Consider the following 15,044-nt stretch of genomic DNA (forward strand, 5'->3'; position numbering starts at 1 on the left):
ATGACAATTACATGTTTCGATATTGGAAAATGAGGAAACCCAAAAAAACTCAATTTAGAAGATAAAATTAGAAGATTGTCTCATAAACTTAAGTCTGATGTTATAATCATGATGTAAATTTAGTGCGAATTTTAAGTTTGCAAACTTCTGATTGGTTAAATATTTATTATTTTGTATAGCCATTGTCTTTTTTTTTTTTCTAGGATCGACAATAAAATTATAAATTTTTCATACTTTTGAACCTGATGATGCAAAAATGTGCGTAAAAGTACTTAATTTACTTTTTTTACCTCTATCTTGTCATGTAAAATTTTGTAAGCCAAATAGCCAAAACCCTTAAGAAACAGTTTTGCAATACAGAGCTAAGCGCCTAAAAACGAAACAGTAGTTGGTACAATGATAACAGGCTGCATCCACAAGAATTGCAACAGCAGTGGAAAAACTTGATTAACCTCTTCACTTACAAGTTTCAGCCCGAGACTCTAGTCATCCCCAAAACAATTCAGAACTGTAATAACTATGTGGAAGTGTTTGGTGTTTCACATGCACAGGCTACATGCATGTTAAATGCAATGCCGAGCCCGAAGCAGTGATCACTATTACGATTTCACCTGTCATCGCTGCACCTCCCAATTTCAATCAGTTAACGACACACATGAATGTAATCCCTCAACCCTAGCTACAACAACGCTCATTTAACCCCACCCTGACCCTTCCACTGCCCCGCTCCCACAAAACTCAAGAAAATCTTCCACTAGAGAACATGTAGTAAGACAAAGCCCGTAGTCAAACCCCTGTACAGAACACACAAAAACACAAGGAAAATATACACCGAAGTCGTCCACTGGAAACTGGTGTTTTTGACCTTATCAAAAAACAAAAATGGTTATAATTTCATTAAAATCCTCAATAGAACTCTGAACAGCCTAATATAAAACAACGAAATTACCTTCGCAATGTACGCAGCAATGACTTTTCCACACTTACTACTGTGAAAAACAAAGTCTGAAAACGATGGATCCTTAGTTAAAACAATAGCCAGGCGACTTAAGTAATGACAAGACGGAGACCTGGATGACCTATATAGCGAATGGAAGGCGCTGAAAATACGCTTGACAAAAGGATAGACAAAAAGTGAAATTGAAACACATCAGTTCAACAAACTAAGAACACTGGAAAAATGTCAAGTCTAATAGCATAACTAACGAATAGGTCTAAAGGCGTTTTCTCGCTGGAGGAGATTTTCACAGGTAAAACAGTAGAACAGACTTTTTTTGAACACCCACCATCTGAATCAATTGACAATAACTATAATGCACAAGTCTCAAATGAAGCAATACTTTTCCACCCATCGATGTTTGATCAGATGAAAGGTCAACAAATCCAGAAAGCAGCCATGGAAAGGCACGGATCTCATGGCCCATCTGGGCGTGATACAAATGAATGGAGACATACTTTAACACCCTTCGGAAATCAATCAATTGAAATTTCAAAAACAATAGCTAAAATTGTCCAAAAAATTGGCTAATGAAGAGTTAATCCAGTACTAACGAAACCATATAACGCATGTAGATTATTATCCTTAGATAAGAACTCAGGAATACGACCCATAGAAATAGAAGAAGTTATACAAAGGGTAATCGAATGAACAAAAGCCAAATGCCTCAAATTTGAACCCATTTTGCTAGGTTCAAACTACCAACTCTGTCTAGGACAAAACTGTGGCAAGGAATATGCAATCTACACGATAAGTATGTAGATTATTATCCTTAGATAAGAACCCAGGAATACGACCCATAGAAATAGAAGAAGTTATACAAAGGGTAATAGAATGAACAAAAACCAAATGCCTCAAAATTGAACTCATTTTGCTAGGTTCAAACTACCAACTCTGTCTAGGACAAAACTGTGACAAGGAATATGCAATCTACACGATAAGAGATCAATATAGCAAAGCCTTTGCCGATGCTGTTCTATTGTTAGATTTCGAAAAAGCTTTCAACCCGCTAAATGCACAGCTGGCATCAAAATTACCTGCCCATTTCTTTTAGCAGCGATCAAGAAATCGTACTCCAATCCATCCATACTGTTCGTTAACAAAAAATAACTATCTACGCTCAACGAGGTACAACCCAGGGTTCCGCTAGCAATTACCATGTATGGTCTAGTCATACTGTCCCTCATAAAGCTTTTATCAGCAGACTCGTCCTCGATAAAATTGTATCACTATGTAAATTCTTTGGATACCATGTTAAAGCATCCAAATGCCAGCTCATATTCAAAAATGAAAAACTGGGCGAAGCAGAGAAAATCCTCTATCTTACAGGAATCACTATAATAGCAGACGCCTGAGTGCTTGCTTCTGTTACAGAAAGAGAATCTGAATGTAAAAAATTTCTCGAGTTTCAACAGAATGAGCGAATCACAGTTTTGAATAATCTAACGAAAATGGCTAAAACTTCCCCCAAGAACGTTCGTGCCGGCTATAGTAAATAGTTCAAGAAAAGCTTTCTTTTCTAACTAGTACAAAGCCTGAAACTATGGAGAACTTAGAAACACGTGAAAAGATTATCAAAAAATAACTAACACCTAAACTAGTCAGAAAAAACACATTTAACCCCCAGTTCCGTGAGAAATCTTCCTTGCTCTTGAAAATGGCGGAATCTATCTAGAATGGTCTAAGGAAGCATCACTTGTAATTGAATCTCTAGATCTCACAAGCAATTACATACAGAAAAAATTTGTACGAAAATCAAAAAATTGAAAGCTGATAGAACAAACCGAAAAAAAATCTCATGCAATCCTTTAAAAAACTGATAAATAAGCAATCGACCTCAAAAGATGCAACTTCAACCTGAATAAATCGGAATTCTTTGGATGTGAAACCAACAAAAAACCCACTAACAGGCGCATTTGGTGCAAATTATAACCTACACTGTGCAAGGGGCGGTTACACAGACACGAGACACAATGAAATTGGAGACACAATCGCCAACCGTATCAACGAGGTTTGCCATGATGCCGAGGTTGAGCCGAAGATTCAGCCCTTGCAAAACAAAATCTTTGTCAACAATTCAACTACATCTGAAAATTAAGCACGACTTGACATTATGGCAAATAGACTCTGGGGTTCAAGATGTAAAAATTTTCAACCCCCATGACAAAACATCGCGAAAACTGCAAAAAGACGCAAAAAGATATCACGAGAAGCTGAAAAAGCCAAATATCAGCAAAGTTTTTAGAAGTAGATCAGCGGAGTTTCTTCCCACTGATTTTTGGATGCATCGGTGGCGCTGCTCCAACAGCCACGCCGAAGATGCAGCGATTAGCGGAAAAACTAAGTGAAAAAAGAAAAGAAACTAACCCAGAACCGATAAACCACTTTAAATTAAAATAAGCTTCGCGCTCCTCAGGAGCTCTATAATATAAATAAGGGGGCGCAGAACGGTGTGCAAAGTTCATTTTATTGACAACTCTATAAAAGATTTTGTAGAGGAAGGACGGCTAAGATAAATCAACCTTACGACAATGCATTTACTGCTGATATATGAAATCATTGATACAATGATACAGTTTGCTAATATATGTGAATTTTTAAAACTCTGGTGTTGCCCTATCCAGCTTCTGCACTGACCGTAACTAAACAGAAGGGCCCCTTCTGTTATTACAGTCGCCATATGATACTTTTCTGGAGATTTTAAAAGCTCATTTCATCCCAACTTCAAAAAACTCAATTTTCTTGCTTAAAAGAGAACCGGATGCCTCATTCGTGTGCAATTTCAAGGCCTGCATTTGTCTTGCTTAATATACTTTGTGAATTTTTGGATTCTTGTTTTATATTTTAGTACAGTTTTGGATTTATTACTCGAGCATGTTTGCGCTGAAGCCTAATGCGATAAAACATCAACTGCTACTATTACTTTTTTCTACAAGTTATACAATTTACAGGTCCTTAGAATTCCAGTTTGATTATTTCTTTCACTCTTTTGGTTAACATTCCACCTGTTTTCTTTGAGATTTTCCTATGTAAAATTTTTTTCCAGCTTTCAGGTAGTGGTTGCAATACTTGATGGTCGAGGAGAGGTTTTGTTGGATTGCATAATCTTGAGCCATCGTAAGCTTCGAAGCGGCCATTTTTGTTCCAATTCAAGTCACCAAGGAACTAGGATTGGAACAAGCTGATCAGCCAAATATTCTAATGTTTGGATGAAGTCATACAATTCTTGGCGACAAACTTTTTGCCCTGCCTGTGATGGTTATGATTAAGCTTTTCAAAACTGATTGTGACATTGTCTTTGGGAATTGCTAACCGGCTGTCTATTCGCAAACAATTTTTTTGACCTAATCACTGGCCCAGGCACGTTAATGTTTCGTTGGCTTTTGGGTCCTTTCCCCGAATAAAAACTTCGATTGTCTTCAAAGTTCGGTCTTTCTCCAGATAAGCATCCAAACGTTTCAGATTAAATAACTGAGGATTTGAAATTAGCAGCACCACACAACAATCCGTCGCTATAAGTGAGTAAACCCGTTTTCCCGTTTTTACAAAAAGGTCGGAAAGACGGGGAAATTGATGAGCAAACCATAGAATTATTTTCTGTTTTCTCGTTTCACTTCTTTTTGGGTTTATCTTTACGAGGGTTACGAGTTTGATATCGGAGTCGGCACCAGGGATAAGCGGCTGGTTTGCCAGATTATTTAGAACGACATTATAATTTACCTTGCCTGATTGAGTACCTAAATTAACAATTATTTTCACACTTTCCGGTTTTCCTGGAGAATTAACAGCAGACATTTTGTTGATAATGGATGTAACAAAATGAGAACAAAATCTGGCTTTAGGTTGATCGTATTCGCATAAAATAAACTGTTCCGTATGCAATTATCTGATTTTCCATTGACTGAACTTGAGATGCATGTAATCGCGTGTTCGTAAGTCAGTCTTTTCTGATTGGTCATGTTTTTATGCATGGTTTCTCGCCCTGAACCGTCAGTCTTTTTAAAGTGTTACAGACTTTTTTGTCCTAAAGTTTTCCTTTTTCTGAGTTTTTCTTGTCAAGGTTGCGATGCCTGTGAGTCTATTTAATTTTGTCAACTGGGGAGCACTGGTGAAGTGGTTACGTCTCAACCGCTCAATCGAAAGGTCGGATGTTCGAGGCCCGCCATGATCCGTGCTCGTTGCTTGAGGGTGAGGCAACATTACCCAGCACAGAAAAATAACCAAAAAAAATGCATGTAGTTCTTAAGCAGGGGCACAACAACGGTTCGCCGTGATGAGCTGTACAGCTCGTATGTTGGTCATATCCCTCGTGGATAAATTATCTTAAATGTAAACGTTGATTCATTTTGATGAAACCGAAGTACTCTTGAAAAAACGTCGTATCCCCACTTTAGTCTTTGCCTGTGTTGTACTTCAAACTCATATAGTAGATAATAATCATATTGAGTTGCTGACCTGCTAAACAACAATTTATTTCCCTTCGTAGAGGGTTGAGCAGAGTTAATAAAGCTTATTGAAATAATACAACTCTGAAGCATCTTCCATAAATGTAATTACGAAAACACTCAGTAGACCAGAAATCGGTCTGCAACTTCAATTCGTTTGTATTATAATTTTTCTCTGTCGCAATCAAATTCCTGCAGGAAAAAGTTTTTTGCTTGCCACCCATCCGTATTAGGTCGTTTTAACATTGCACCGAGCCCGGCATGACTAGAGTTGCAAATGATTCGCGTTTAGCGGAAAATATCAAAAAGTTTTAATTCAACGACATATTCTGCTAATATCATTAACTGCTCAAAGGCGGTATCAAATGCCTCTTCCAGATAAAAATGTTAATAACGCTTAGTAATAATTTTAGGGCAGACCTTGTTTTAGCTAGATTTGAAAGGAATTTGCGAAGACTGTGGATTGATCTCGTTAGAGACTCACGTTTTTTTTTCTTCTCAAAATGGGCTTTTAATAAAATTTTAAAGTTTAGAGAGGCGTTACTGAAATCAAACTGTTTTCAAAGGTTTTCAGTTGGGCTAGAATTTCGATTGTAGCGCCTTCGGACACTTTTAATATGTCATCTCTAATTGCCTGTGTTTGCAGGAATTCATTCACAAAGGCATCAAAAAACCTGCACGAATACCTCCGTCAATATAGTTAAGCCGTGAAACCCGTTTTTAAGTCGTTATGATCACGTCGACTACCCCCATTAATAGAGGAAACATGTATCACTGATTTTAGAATGTACTTCTTTCCTTAACGTCTCCTGGCAATGTCGCTTTTTCTGCTGCATTTAATGTGGCCGCATAGTCTGAGGGATCTTAGGGCCGATTATCATACAAAGGAACTTAATTATAGTTTCCTGCCAAAATGATGGCAGCTCCGGAACCCAAAAACCCAAAAATGATGCAAAATTGAATGCCGTTTCAACCTTTTGTCAGCTGGCTTCTTCATGATGAAGACTCGAAAACGGATTTTGTATAAAGTTTTAATTTCAGTGCAACTCTTTGCTTCACAACTATGAATCAACTGACCTTTTGTTTCAGCTAACTCAAGACAAACCAGAGATCAACAATGTCATCTCGCAAATTTTCAGACAATGGACTTGAGCTCAAGAACTTTACATTAATTGGAAAAACAAACTCCTCTGTATGGGGAAAAAAAACAATACATTTTAACACGAAGGCTCATTATTTGTGAAACTCAAAACTCCATTGGTACTGCACATCCTATGTCCATTTACATGCATCTGTTAATTTTATAATTTGTACACTTTTTTGGTTTCATATAGTGTAGCTAAATTTCGTTTTAATTGAGTTTTTTATCATTTGAAGCCGGTCTTCTCTCCGGACTACGTTTGAGCTTCCAACTCAATCAATCTGTTCCCGCATTTCTCCGGATCCTTAATCAGCAGTTTTGTTCTCATTTCCTTCCCTCAACGCATCGATCGTCTCGCTGATTCCCTAGGTTGCTCATCGGACACCCCAGGCGTTTTCTGCATCCTAATTTTCGTTCGCCCCGCTCGCTTTTTTTGCCCTGCACGTTTCGGTAGCTTTCGTTTGTGTGCCTGTCCTGAAAAGGGTCTAAGATTTCTTCGTCATTGCTAAATTTGTTGCCGCTAGACGCAATAATGCAATGATTTCGCCCAGGACTCGAATGTTTCTCGACAAAGTATAAATTAGAAGCTCATGCAGCAATCAACGGTTGATTAATAAGGAGTGATTCAATGTGATTTGAGTGATACTTCTAGCGAACGCCCTGATCAAAAATTTAAGCTAAAAAACCAGCAAAAAGTTAAATCAAACGCTCGAATCAGTGATCAAAACTTTGTTTCCACTGCTAAATACAATCAGAACTATTAAATGAATTTTCTAGTTAAACTGAATCAGAAAGATCACTTGAAGGTAAATTAGGAAAAAAAAACATTTCCAAAGGCCTTCTAGATTTTGTGTCGAAACCACTAAGAATGCCAAGTAAATGAGATCCTCTTTTTACTGTTTCGACCAAAACAGTTTGTTCTGCTTTGACTGTTGAAATTGATACAAAAAGCTGGAATCTGCTAGAACGAATTATTACGCCTGAAATATCACTGAGCTTCAAAAAATATCCTGAGGCAATTCTCCTACTCTCCTATTCTTTAGTGCCAGTCAGTCATAAAATCAAAACTTTTCAGTTTAGATTTTTTTCCAGAACCAAGTTTAGAATTTCATGTTCAACTTTGTCGCGGCAATTGAAAATCAAAGATGAAAAAGCACAACAGCCAAAATTACAATTGCGAGATGGAGTGCAATTACACTTGAGCCCAATTGCAATTCTCAACTGGCTCATTTGATCTTATGAGAGGATAGAGTTGTTTCTGATTGGTTTTAATTTAATTACATGTTTACTTGCCCTGAACCATCTGTTTATTTGGAGTTTTACAGAAGTTCTCCTTTTTCAGAATTTTTGTTGCTATGGCTGCAATGCCTGGTTAATCAATTCAAATTTTTAAACTACTATGTTGAGTCGTAGCGACTCGTGGGAGGGCACTTTTGATGAATACAAAAAATCTAGAAAGATAATTCGCCACACCCTCAAAGGATAATAATGTATGTTTTGTCGCCCTCAACCGTCGGTTTGTTTGAAATTATAGAGACGTTTTTTGTCCTAAAATTTTGCTTTTTTCTGGTTATTTTTTGCCATGTTTGCAATTCTTTGTTAATCATTTTCATTTGTCAACCGTAAAGGTTGAGTCGTAGGTACTCGAGGGGGCCACTTTTGATGAAAAAGAAAGGAATCTAGAAAGATAATCTGTCAAACCCCATTTAAATCCATGACTGTGTTCTAGAACAAACTCATATGGTAGTATTGTTTTCTTGACCTACAAAACAACGTTTTTCTTTCTTTTGGTAGAGGAATTTAAAATAGTTAATAAAGCTATTTGATTCAATACATTCGTGAAAGTCTTTAATAATTGTAATTACAAAAACGTTCAGGGGACCAAAAATTGGCCAGCAAAATCAATTGTGTTGTACTATAACTTTTTTTGCCGCATTACAGTTCTCCAGGCTAAAACAAATGTTTGCCGCTCGTCGTCCGTATTTATTTGTTCTGGTATTGCACCGAGCCCTGCATGAACAGAATTGCGAAAGATTATTGTTCAACTGAATAAATCAAAATGCTTTATTTCAACAATTTTTTCTGCTAGTATCTTGAACTGCTCAAAATTGGTATCACATGCCTTGTCCACATGTTATCGTCAATAAGGCTCAGTAGTTGTCATAAAGCAGAACTTATTTCCGCTGAATTTGACAGGAATTTGTAAGGAAAATGTAATGCGCCCGGGGGAGAAAATTTTTTTTCTCGATATCGGTGGTTTCAGGTAGCTTTTGTTTTTCTTACTAATGTTGTTATCACTGACTTATTTGAATCCCAGCTATCAGATACGGATTTTGCATTTCTGAAAATTTTAAAATTAAAAGAGGCGTTAGTGAAATCAAGTTTCTTTAAAAGTGTTTCAACAGGGCTACATGTTCGGTTTTAGGGCTTCCAGACACCATTGAGATATCATCTGTATACGCGTGTACTTGAGGATGTTCTTTTACAAAAATATCAAAAATCTGGTCGAATTCCGCGGTATTGTAGTTAAGCCATACAACACTTAAATTGGTATAATCAACACGCGGTTCTTAAATTGGTATAATCATGTCGGCTTCTTCCACTTATGGAAATTACCTTGTTCACTATTTTTGAGTGTAACTCTCCCTTAACGATTCCCGATAATGTCGCTATTGCTGACGCATTGGATGTGGCCGCATGTTAGAAGTCATCCGGATCGATCTCTGGCTTGGCGATCATCACATAGAAGAACATAATTATCAAATCTTCCCTTAACGATTCCCGATTATGTCGCTATTGCTGACGCATTGGATGTGGCCACATATTAGAAGTCATCCGGATTGATCTCTGGCTTGGCTATCATCAAACAGGTGAACATAGTTATCAAATCTTCCCAAAATGATGGCAGCTGCGGATTATCAAAACCCAAAAACAATGCAAAAATAAATGCCCTCCCAATTTTGTCAGCAGGTTGCTCCATGAATTAGATTTCAAAACGGATTTTGTACAATACTTGGGTTTCAATGCAGTTTTATGCTTCACAACCAGAAATCAACCTAACTTTCGTTTCAGCTAATTCCAGAAAAGAAACTAGAGGTCAACAAGGTCGCATGGCAGGTCTTCAGACAATAGACTTGAGCTCAAGGACTTTACAATAGCTTGAATAACATACGCCTATGTCCTTATGTCATAGGGACAAAACAAAAAAAATTCGAACCGAAATTTCAAATTTTGTAAAATTCAAAACTCGACTCGTATTTATGCGGTATGTATGTATGTATGTATGTTTGTATGTATGTATGTATGTATGTATGTATGTATGTATGTATGTATGTATGTATGTATGTATGTATGTTTGTGTATATGTATTCATGTATGTATGTATGTATGTATGTATGTATGTATGTATGTATGTATGTATGTATGTATGTATGTATGTATGTATGTATGTATGTATGTATGTATGTATGTATGTATGTATTTAGTTATAAATTTTTGCATGTATGCTAGCCCCAAATTTTGCTTATAGTTGATTTAGATCCTGTTATTAATCAGCAAATACCCTGCCTAGCTAACTGCTCATTAAAAACACATACAAACTGGAACTGCTTTTTGCAACTATTTTACAGTTTTTCAAACAAAAAATCTAATAAACTTTTAATTAAATTGCAGTTACTTTTAGCTTTAAAGTAATCGCTGGAATGTTTGTCATTTAAATGTTTCTGTTTGTTTTATAAAATTTCTATAATTTTTTGCGACTATTTTGGGGCTACACCGCGAGTAGTTTTTCGACCGCCCAGACTAAATTTTCACCAGACGCGACTAATTTTTCGACCATGTAGCGATTAACTTTTCAACCGCTGCGACTAATTATTTCGACCATGCCGTGATTAAATTTTTACCACGCCGCGACTATTTCCTTGACCACTGAGACCATTGTTTTGACCATGCAGTTGCTAATTTTTCGGCCACATCGACTGTTTTTTCGTCCGCCGCGACTAATTTTTTGGCGCTCGCGACCGAGACACGCTATTTCGAGTTTGTCTGCGACTTACAACCCTGTCGAGACTATGGGTTTTTCGTCACGGAATTAACTTTTCCGCGACCGACTAAGTCAAAACATTAGTCGCGGGCCTCGACCAGGGGCAATCTGTAGCATTCAAAGTTATAAAATAGGTTTTTAAACATCTTGGGCTCACATGGCTGTGATTTGTAATATTTTTCATAAGAATTTTTTTTTCAGTAGCGCTTGCTCAACTGGTTTGTCTTAAAAAATACCAATGATGTCTGAGAAAGTTTATGCATACCCAATGTAAATGGTCTCCTTTTATAAAATGAATAACTAATTTGATTCCCCTTTCATTTAAATCCCCCGAACGTAAAAAAAGATACAGAAATCTATTTTTTTCCTTGCAACGACAAAAATTTTTCATATAAACCGGAATGTCATCAGCTGTTATTAATTAGGACAAGAAAAAGCTTTTGGGCGCTAAAAAAACAAAAAAAATTATCCAAAGCTATAGATTGAAAGGGCTCGAATATGATACCTCGATGGTTTATACCCTCAATTGCGCAAAAAAAAGCAAACTAGGCCATCGTACAATCCCACTAGTTCATGAGCGGCCGGAACAAAAACCGTCCCCCATATTTTAAAATAAAGTGAACTCGACGCTGTTTTTACGCTATCTAAAGTTTTGGCGTTTGAGAGTCAAGTTGGCCTTCTTTTCAATAAAAAACTTTCGTCGAACATAGGATAAAGATATTGTTGAACAGATGCAATTGATAAATAATTCAATTTCAGACTGACAAAAACAGGTACGACTTTCGATTTCAGGAAAATGCTCTTTTTTAACTAAAAACAGAACGTCATGTCATATTGGAGCCGGACCTTTTGCTTTATTCGCTGTTCACTTTTCTAAGGTAAAATTTCCGTGGGTCGCATCGGCCGCGGTTTAGTTTTCGTTGCCACGCTGGTCGAGGTTAACTTTTCTTTGATCGCGCCGATCGCGGACACTTTGCCTAGGACTACAAAGTCTGAAAAACTCGAATTTTGTTCGTGGTGGTCTGAAAATACCCAATTTTGGTCGCAACAGTCTGAAAATGCCAAAAGTCGGTCACGACCGTCTGATCATTAAACGGCCATCTCGACTGGGGAAGTAACATAATTTCACGATAAAACATAACTTACTGGCCCTAATAACAACAACGTAGAAGTCTGAAATAACAGCAAGGTAAATTAGGCACCAGTCTGTACAAATAAATTATTAATTTTTCACATGGCATCATTAAACAACCTTTTTTAATGTTATTGTTATTTTAGAACTCGTTTAGTCATCATATTACACTACGACCAAAGCAGGACTACATTTTTTGGCCGTGTTAATTCATCTCGAGAAAATCCTAGATCAGCCCCTGATTCATATAATACTGAAAGTAGAATCGTTGTTTGACATCGTCTGGGTTGCAGTCCGCTAGCTCGAGGTTCTCTCCATTGATTGTTATGCACATGCTAGATGACCGAATGGCACTGGCTTGAATGGTCGAGTTTGGACCTGCGTGACTCCAAGTTTGACTTTCTTTTCCGCTGCATTGAGACAGCAGAACTCGGTTGTGCTTTTGATCGGATTCCAAACAGACCTCAACAGTGCCTCGAATCTCGTTTGCGTCTGTCAGATGGAAGTTTTGGGTACTCTTAAAATGACATATCGGGTACAACTGAGCAATGCCGGAGTCCTTTTGCATGGTATCGACGCACGGACCACTAAGTGTCCTTAAGCCACCACCTGCTTGAAGTTTAACAGATGGCACATACAAATCAGGAAGTAAATTTTCTAAATACCATTTAAACGGATGGCATTGGAGTCTCTTACGCAACTCAACTCTCTCCGAAATATCTCCAGCATCAAGACTAACTAGCTCAGGATGTCGCAAGTAAACAATCTCTTTGTATTCGTCTAACCAAACATCGGCCAAGCGTTTCTGGTTTATCGATAAATAGTTGTCAATGTGCGATTTATGCGGGGAACCCCTACGGAATAGATGACAAACATGTGAGCAAGGTATAATTTCGAGACGTCCACCGCACATCCACGTTTTGAACGAAAGTTCTAGATTTTCAGCGCCCCAAACTTCGTACCCGGGATCGAATCTACCCAACTCTTCCCACCATCGTCTGGAGATAGAGAAAAGACAACCTGATATCGTTGGCATCCTGACAGGATCTGCTTTTGTTTTTAATAGTTTCCGTTCACGATCGGGTAGGGCTCGCCAGCGTTGCAGTAGGTCCCATCCAAAAGTCCCTTGGCTATCAGTGGTTGGATTACCTGAGAACTCGAAGCCTTTGTCCACGATAGTATCATGAGCTGGAGCTGCAATCACCCTATAGTCCTGCTTGATCCGGTGTAGAAGAGGTTCCAGCCATCCGGGACCCACCTCGACGTGGGAATCGAAGAATACCAAGACATCCCCTGTGGCCTTGTCGCTGCCAGCCATTCTTGCTTTGATGAGCCCGAGGCGTCGACTGTTCCGAGTTAGTTTGACCATGGAAGGGAATAGGAACTTGACCGCGGAAGGAAGGGTGTCCTTGATGTAAGTATGATCGCTGTGGTCGTCCACCAAAATGATTTCGTTTAGGTACTCTACAATGAAACATAACTTCAAGATAACTCGCCTTACTCCAAAATAAAATGTTTTCATTATCATTTGTGACAATAATCGACCCATAAATGTCCCATATTATAATGGATTTGGATGGATTGTATTCTTACGAAAATAATCGAATATAATGACAATATAATTGATTTCATGGTTTTTATTTGCAACAATCATGGTTTATAATGACAACTTTTTGGAAAACATTTTTCCATTGTAAGAGAATATTATCCAAGAAAATATGGTTCGAGAGTTCCATTAAAACGATAACCTTGTGCAGAAGTACTTGCGATACATCATCCAAATAGCAATACAAGCTAGCAGACATGAAAAGGAAGTCCCTAAGTTCAAAAAAATTAAAAGACTCCAAAAAATATAATGCTTAGAAAAAATTCAAAATGTTGTCTGGTTTCATGTTTTCTTTGCGGAAAGCACGTCCAGAAACACAATCGGCAATAATTTATAAGGAAAACACGTCCAGAAACACAATATACAGCAATACATGAAACTCAAAAATAAATAACTAGCGGCAACTCAGCCGACGAAGCTTAACTATTTTTCCGCAAAACCTGAAAAAAAAATGTTTCATGAAAAATAATTTCTACTCTAAGAATTTTAGCATTTTGTGCGTTCCGGATTAAAGAATAAAACGCTTCGCTGGAGATGACCCAATTTAGGTCACTAAGCCGCTAAAATACAAACCAAAATCATTTAAGCCAAATAAAGCGAAAGAAAACAAAAACAGCAAAATATACCAGTTCAAGGCTTGTAAAATTCAAAAATGCAGGAGAAATTCAAACAAGAGGTTGACATTTTTTTGGAAAAGAATGTTTCCAGTTTAGAAAAAAAACAGTTCCACGTCAAATTTGAACCCACGACCTTTTCCGTCCCAGGCGTATTCTTCATCTCCAGGTGCCGGATACGCCTCGAAGTTTGAACACATTTTGAGCCAAGATACAAGTGATTTTATTAAGCAAGTTGTTAACCCGAAAAAAAACTACAGACCGATTTGATAACGATTGCTATTCGCAAAAAAAAAATTAAAAACGTCGAATATTTATTATGCGTTTGGCTCGATGCGGTTCAATTTAAACACGGATGTTGAGCAACATATCATGTCTTAAAAGAGGTATTAAAAACCATAATTCACTAAGCGGTCACCAAGCAGACAACCAGACAATACTTGAGCAAACAATTCTTTTAGCCCTCTCCCCTCCCCCCAGTTTACTCCCCCACCATTTAAGTTTACCCCCCCCCCCCTCGTTTACATTTACACGTACTTAGTCCTCGTTTACCCACCACACCCCTTCCTCCCAGCCAGTTTACCACAACCGCTTTTCGCTCCCCCCTTTATGATTGAACACGGGGGGGTTTATTTATTGGTAGACTTTGAAAGAAGTTTTATGATTGACACCCCTCAGTTTACCGCCCCCTCTTTATTTGGGGGGGGGGGGGGGAGGAAAAAAAACTTGAGGGAACGAAGTTGAGACATGGCATATAGTAAAACACATGGCATACATTTTGCAAACTTCCTGCAAAATTTGCAAATATTGTGCAAAAATAATCAAATTTAGTTCTAAAAAAAATGGTTTATAATCAATTAGAATGGATTATAATGGATTTTTATTTCGAAAATAATCAATCATAATGGATTATTTTGGCAAAATAGGTGATTTTGTGCCAAAAATATTGGATTATGATTATTTTTTAAAAAAATAATCGATTATAATGGCATTATAATCGATTTCGTGGTCTGAATTTTGCATCTGTAACGGATTTTAATGGATTATTTTTGTCTCAGAAATCCATT

At 37.5% G+C, this 15,044-nt stretch overlaps 2 protein-coding genes across 2 annotated transcripts in view; one reads left to right on the forward strand and one right to left on the reverse strand.

Annotated features, from left to right (window-relative positions):
* Positions 1 to 15,044, forward strand: part of LOC134841365 (ubiquitin conjugation factor E4 B-like) — a 478,213-nt gene that overhangs the window by 173,760 nt on the left and 289,409 nt on the right. The gene's annotated exons all lie outside the window — the stretch shown is intronic.
* On the reverse strand, positions 11,865 to 13,279 carry LOC134841592 (polypeptide N-acetylgalactosaminyltransferase 5-like). The gene has a single exon (XM_063857623.1). It carries the CDS (start codon positions 13,277 to 13,279, stop codon positions 11,984 to 11,986), a length of 1,296 nt encoding a protein of 431 aa, XP_063713693.1. The 3' UTR covers positions 11,865 to 11,983.

Source organism: Symsagittifera roscoffensis, chromosome 3 (assembly GCF_963678635.1).
Source record: "Symsagittifera roscoffensis chromosome 3, txSymRosc1.1, whole genome shotgun sequence".
In the NCBI taxonomy this organism is placed as follows: Eukaryota; Metazoa; Xenacoelomorpha; order Acoela; family Convolutidae; genus Symsagittifera; species Symsagittifera roscoffensis.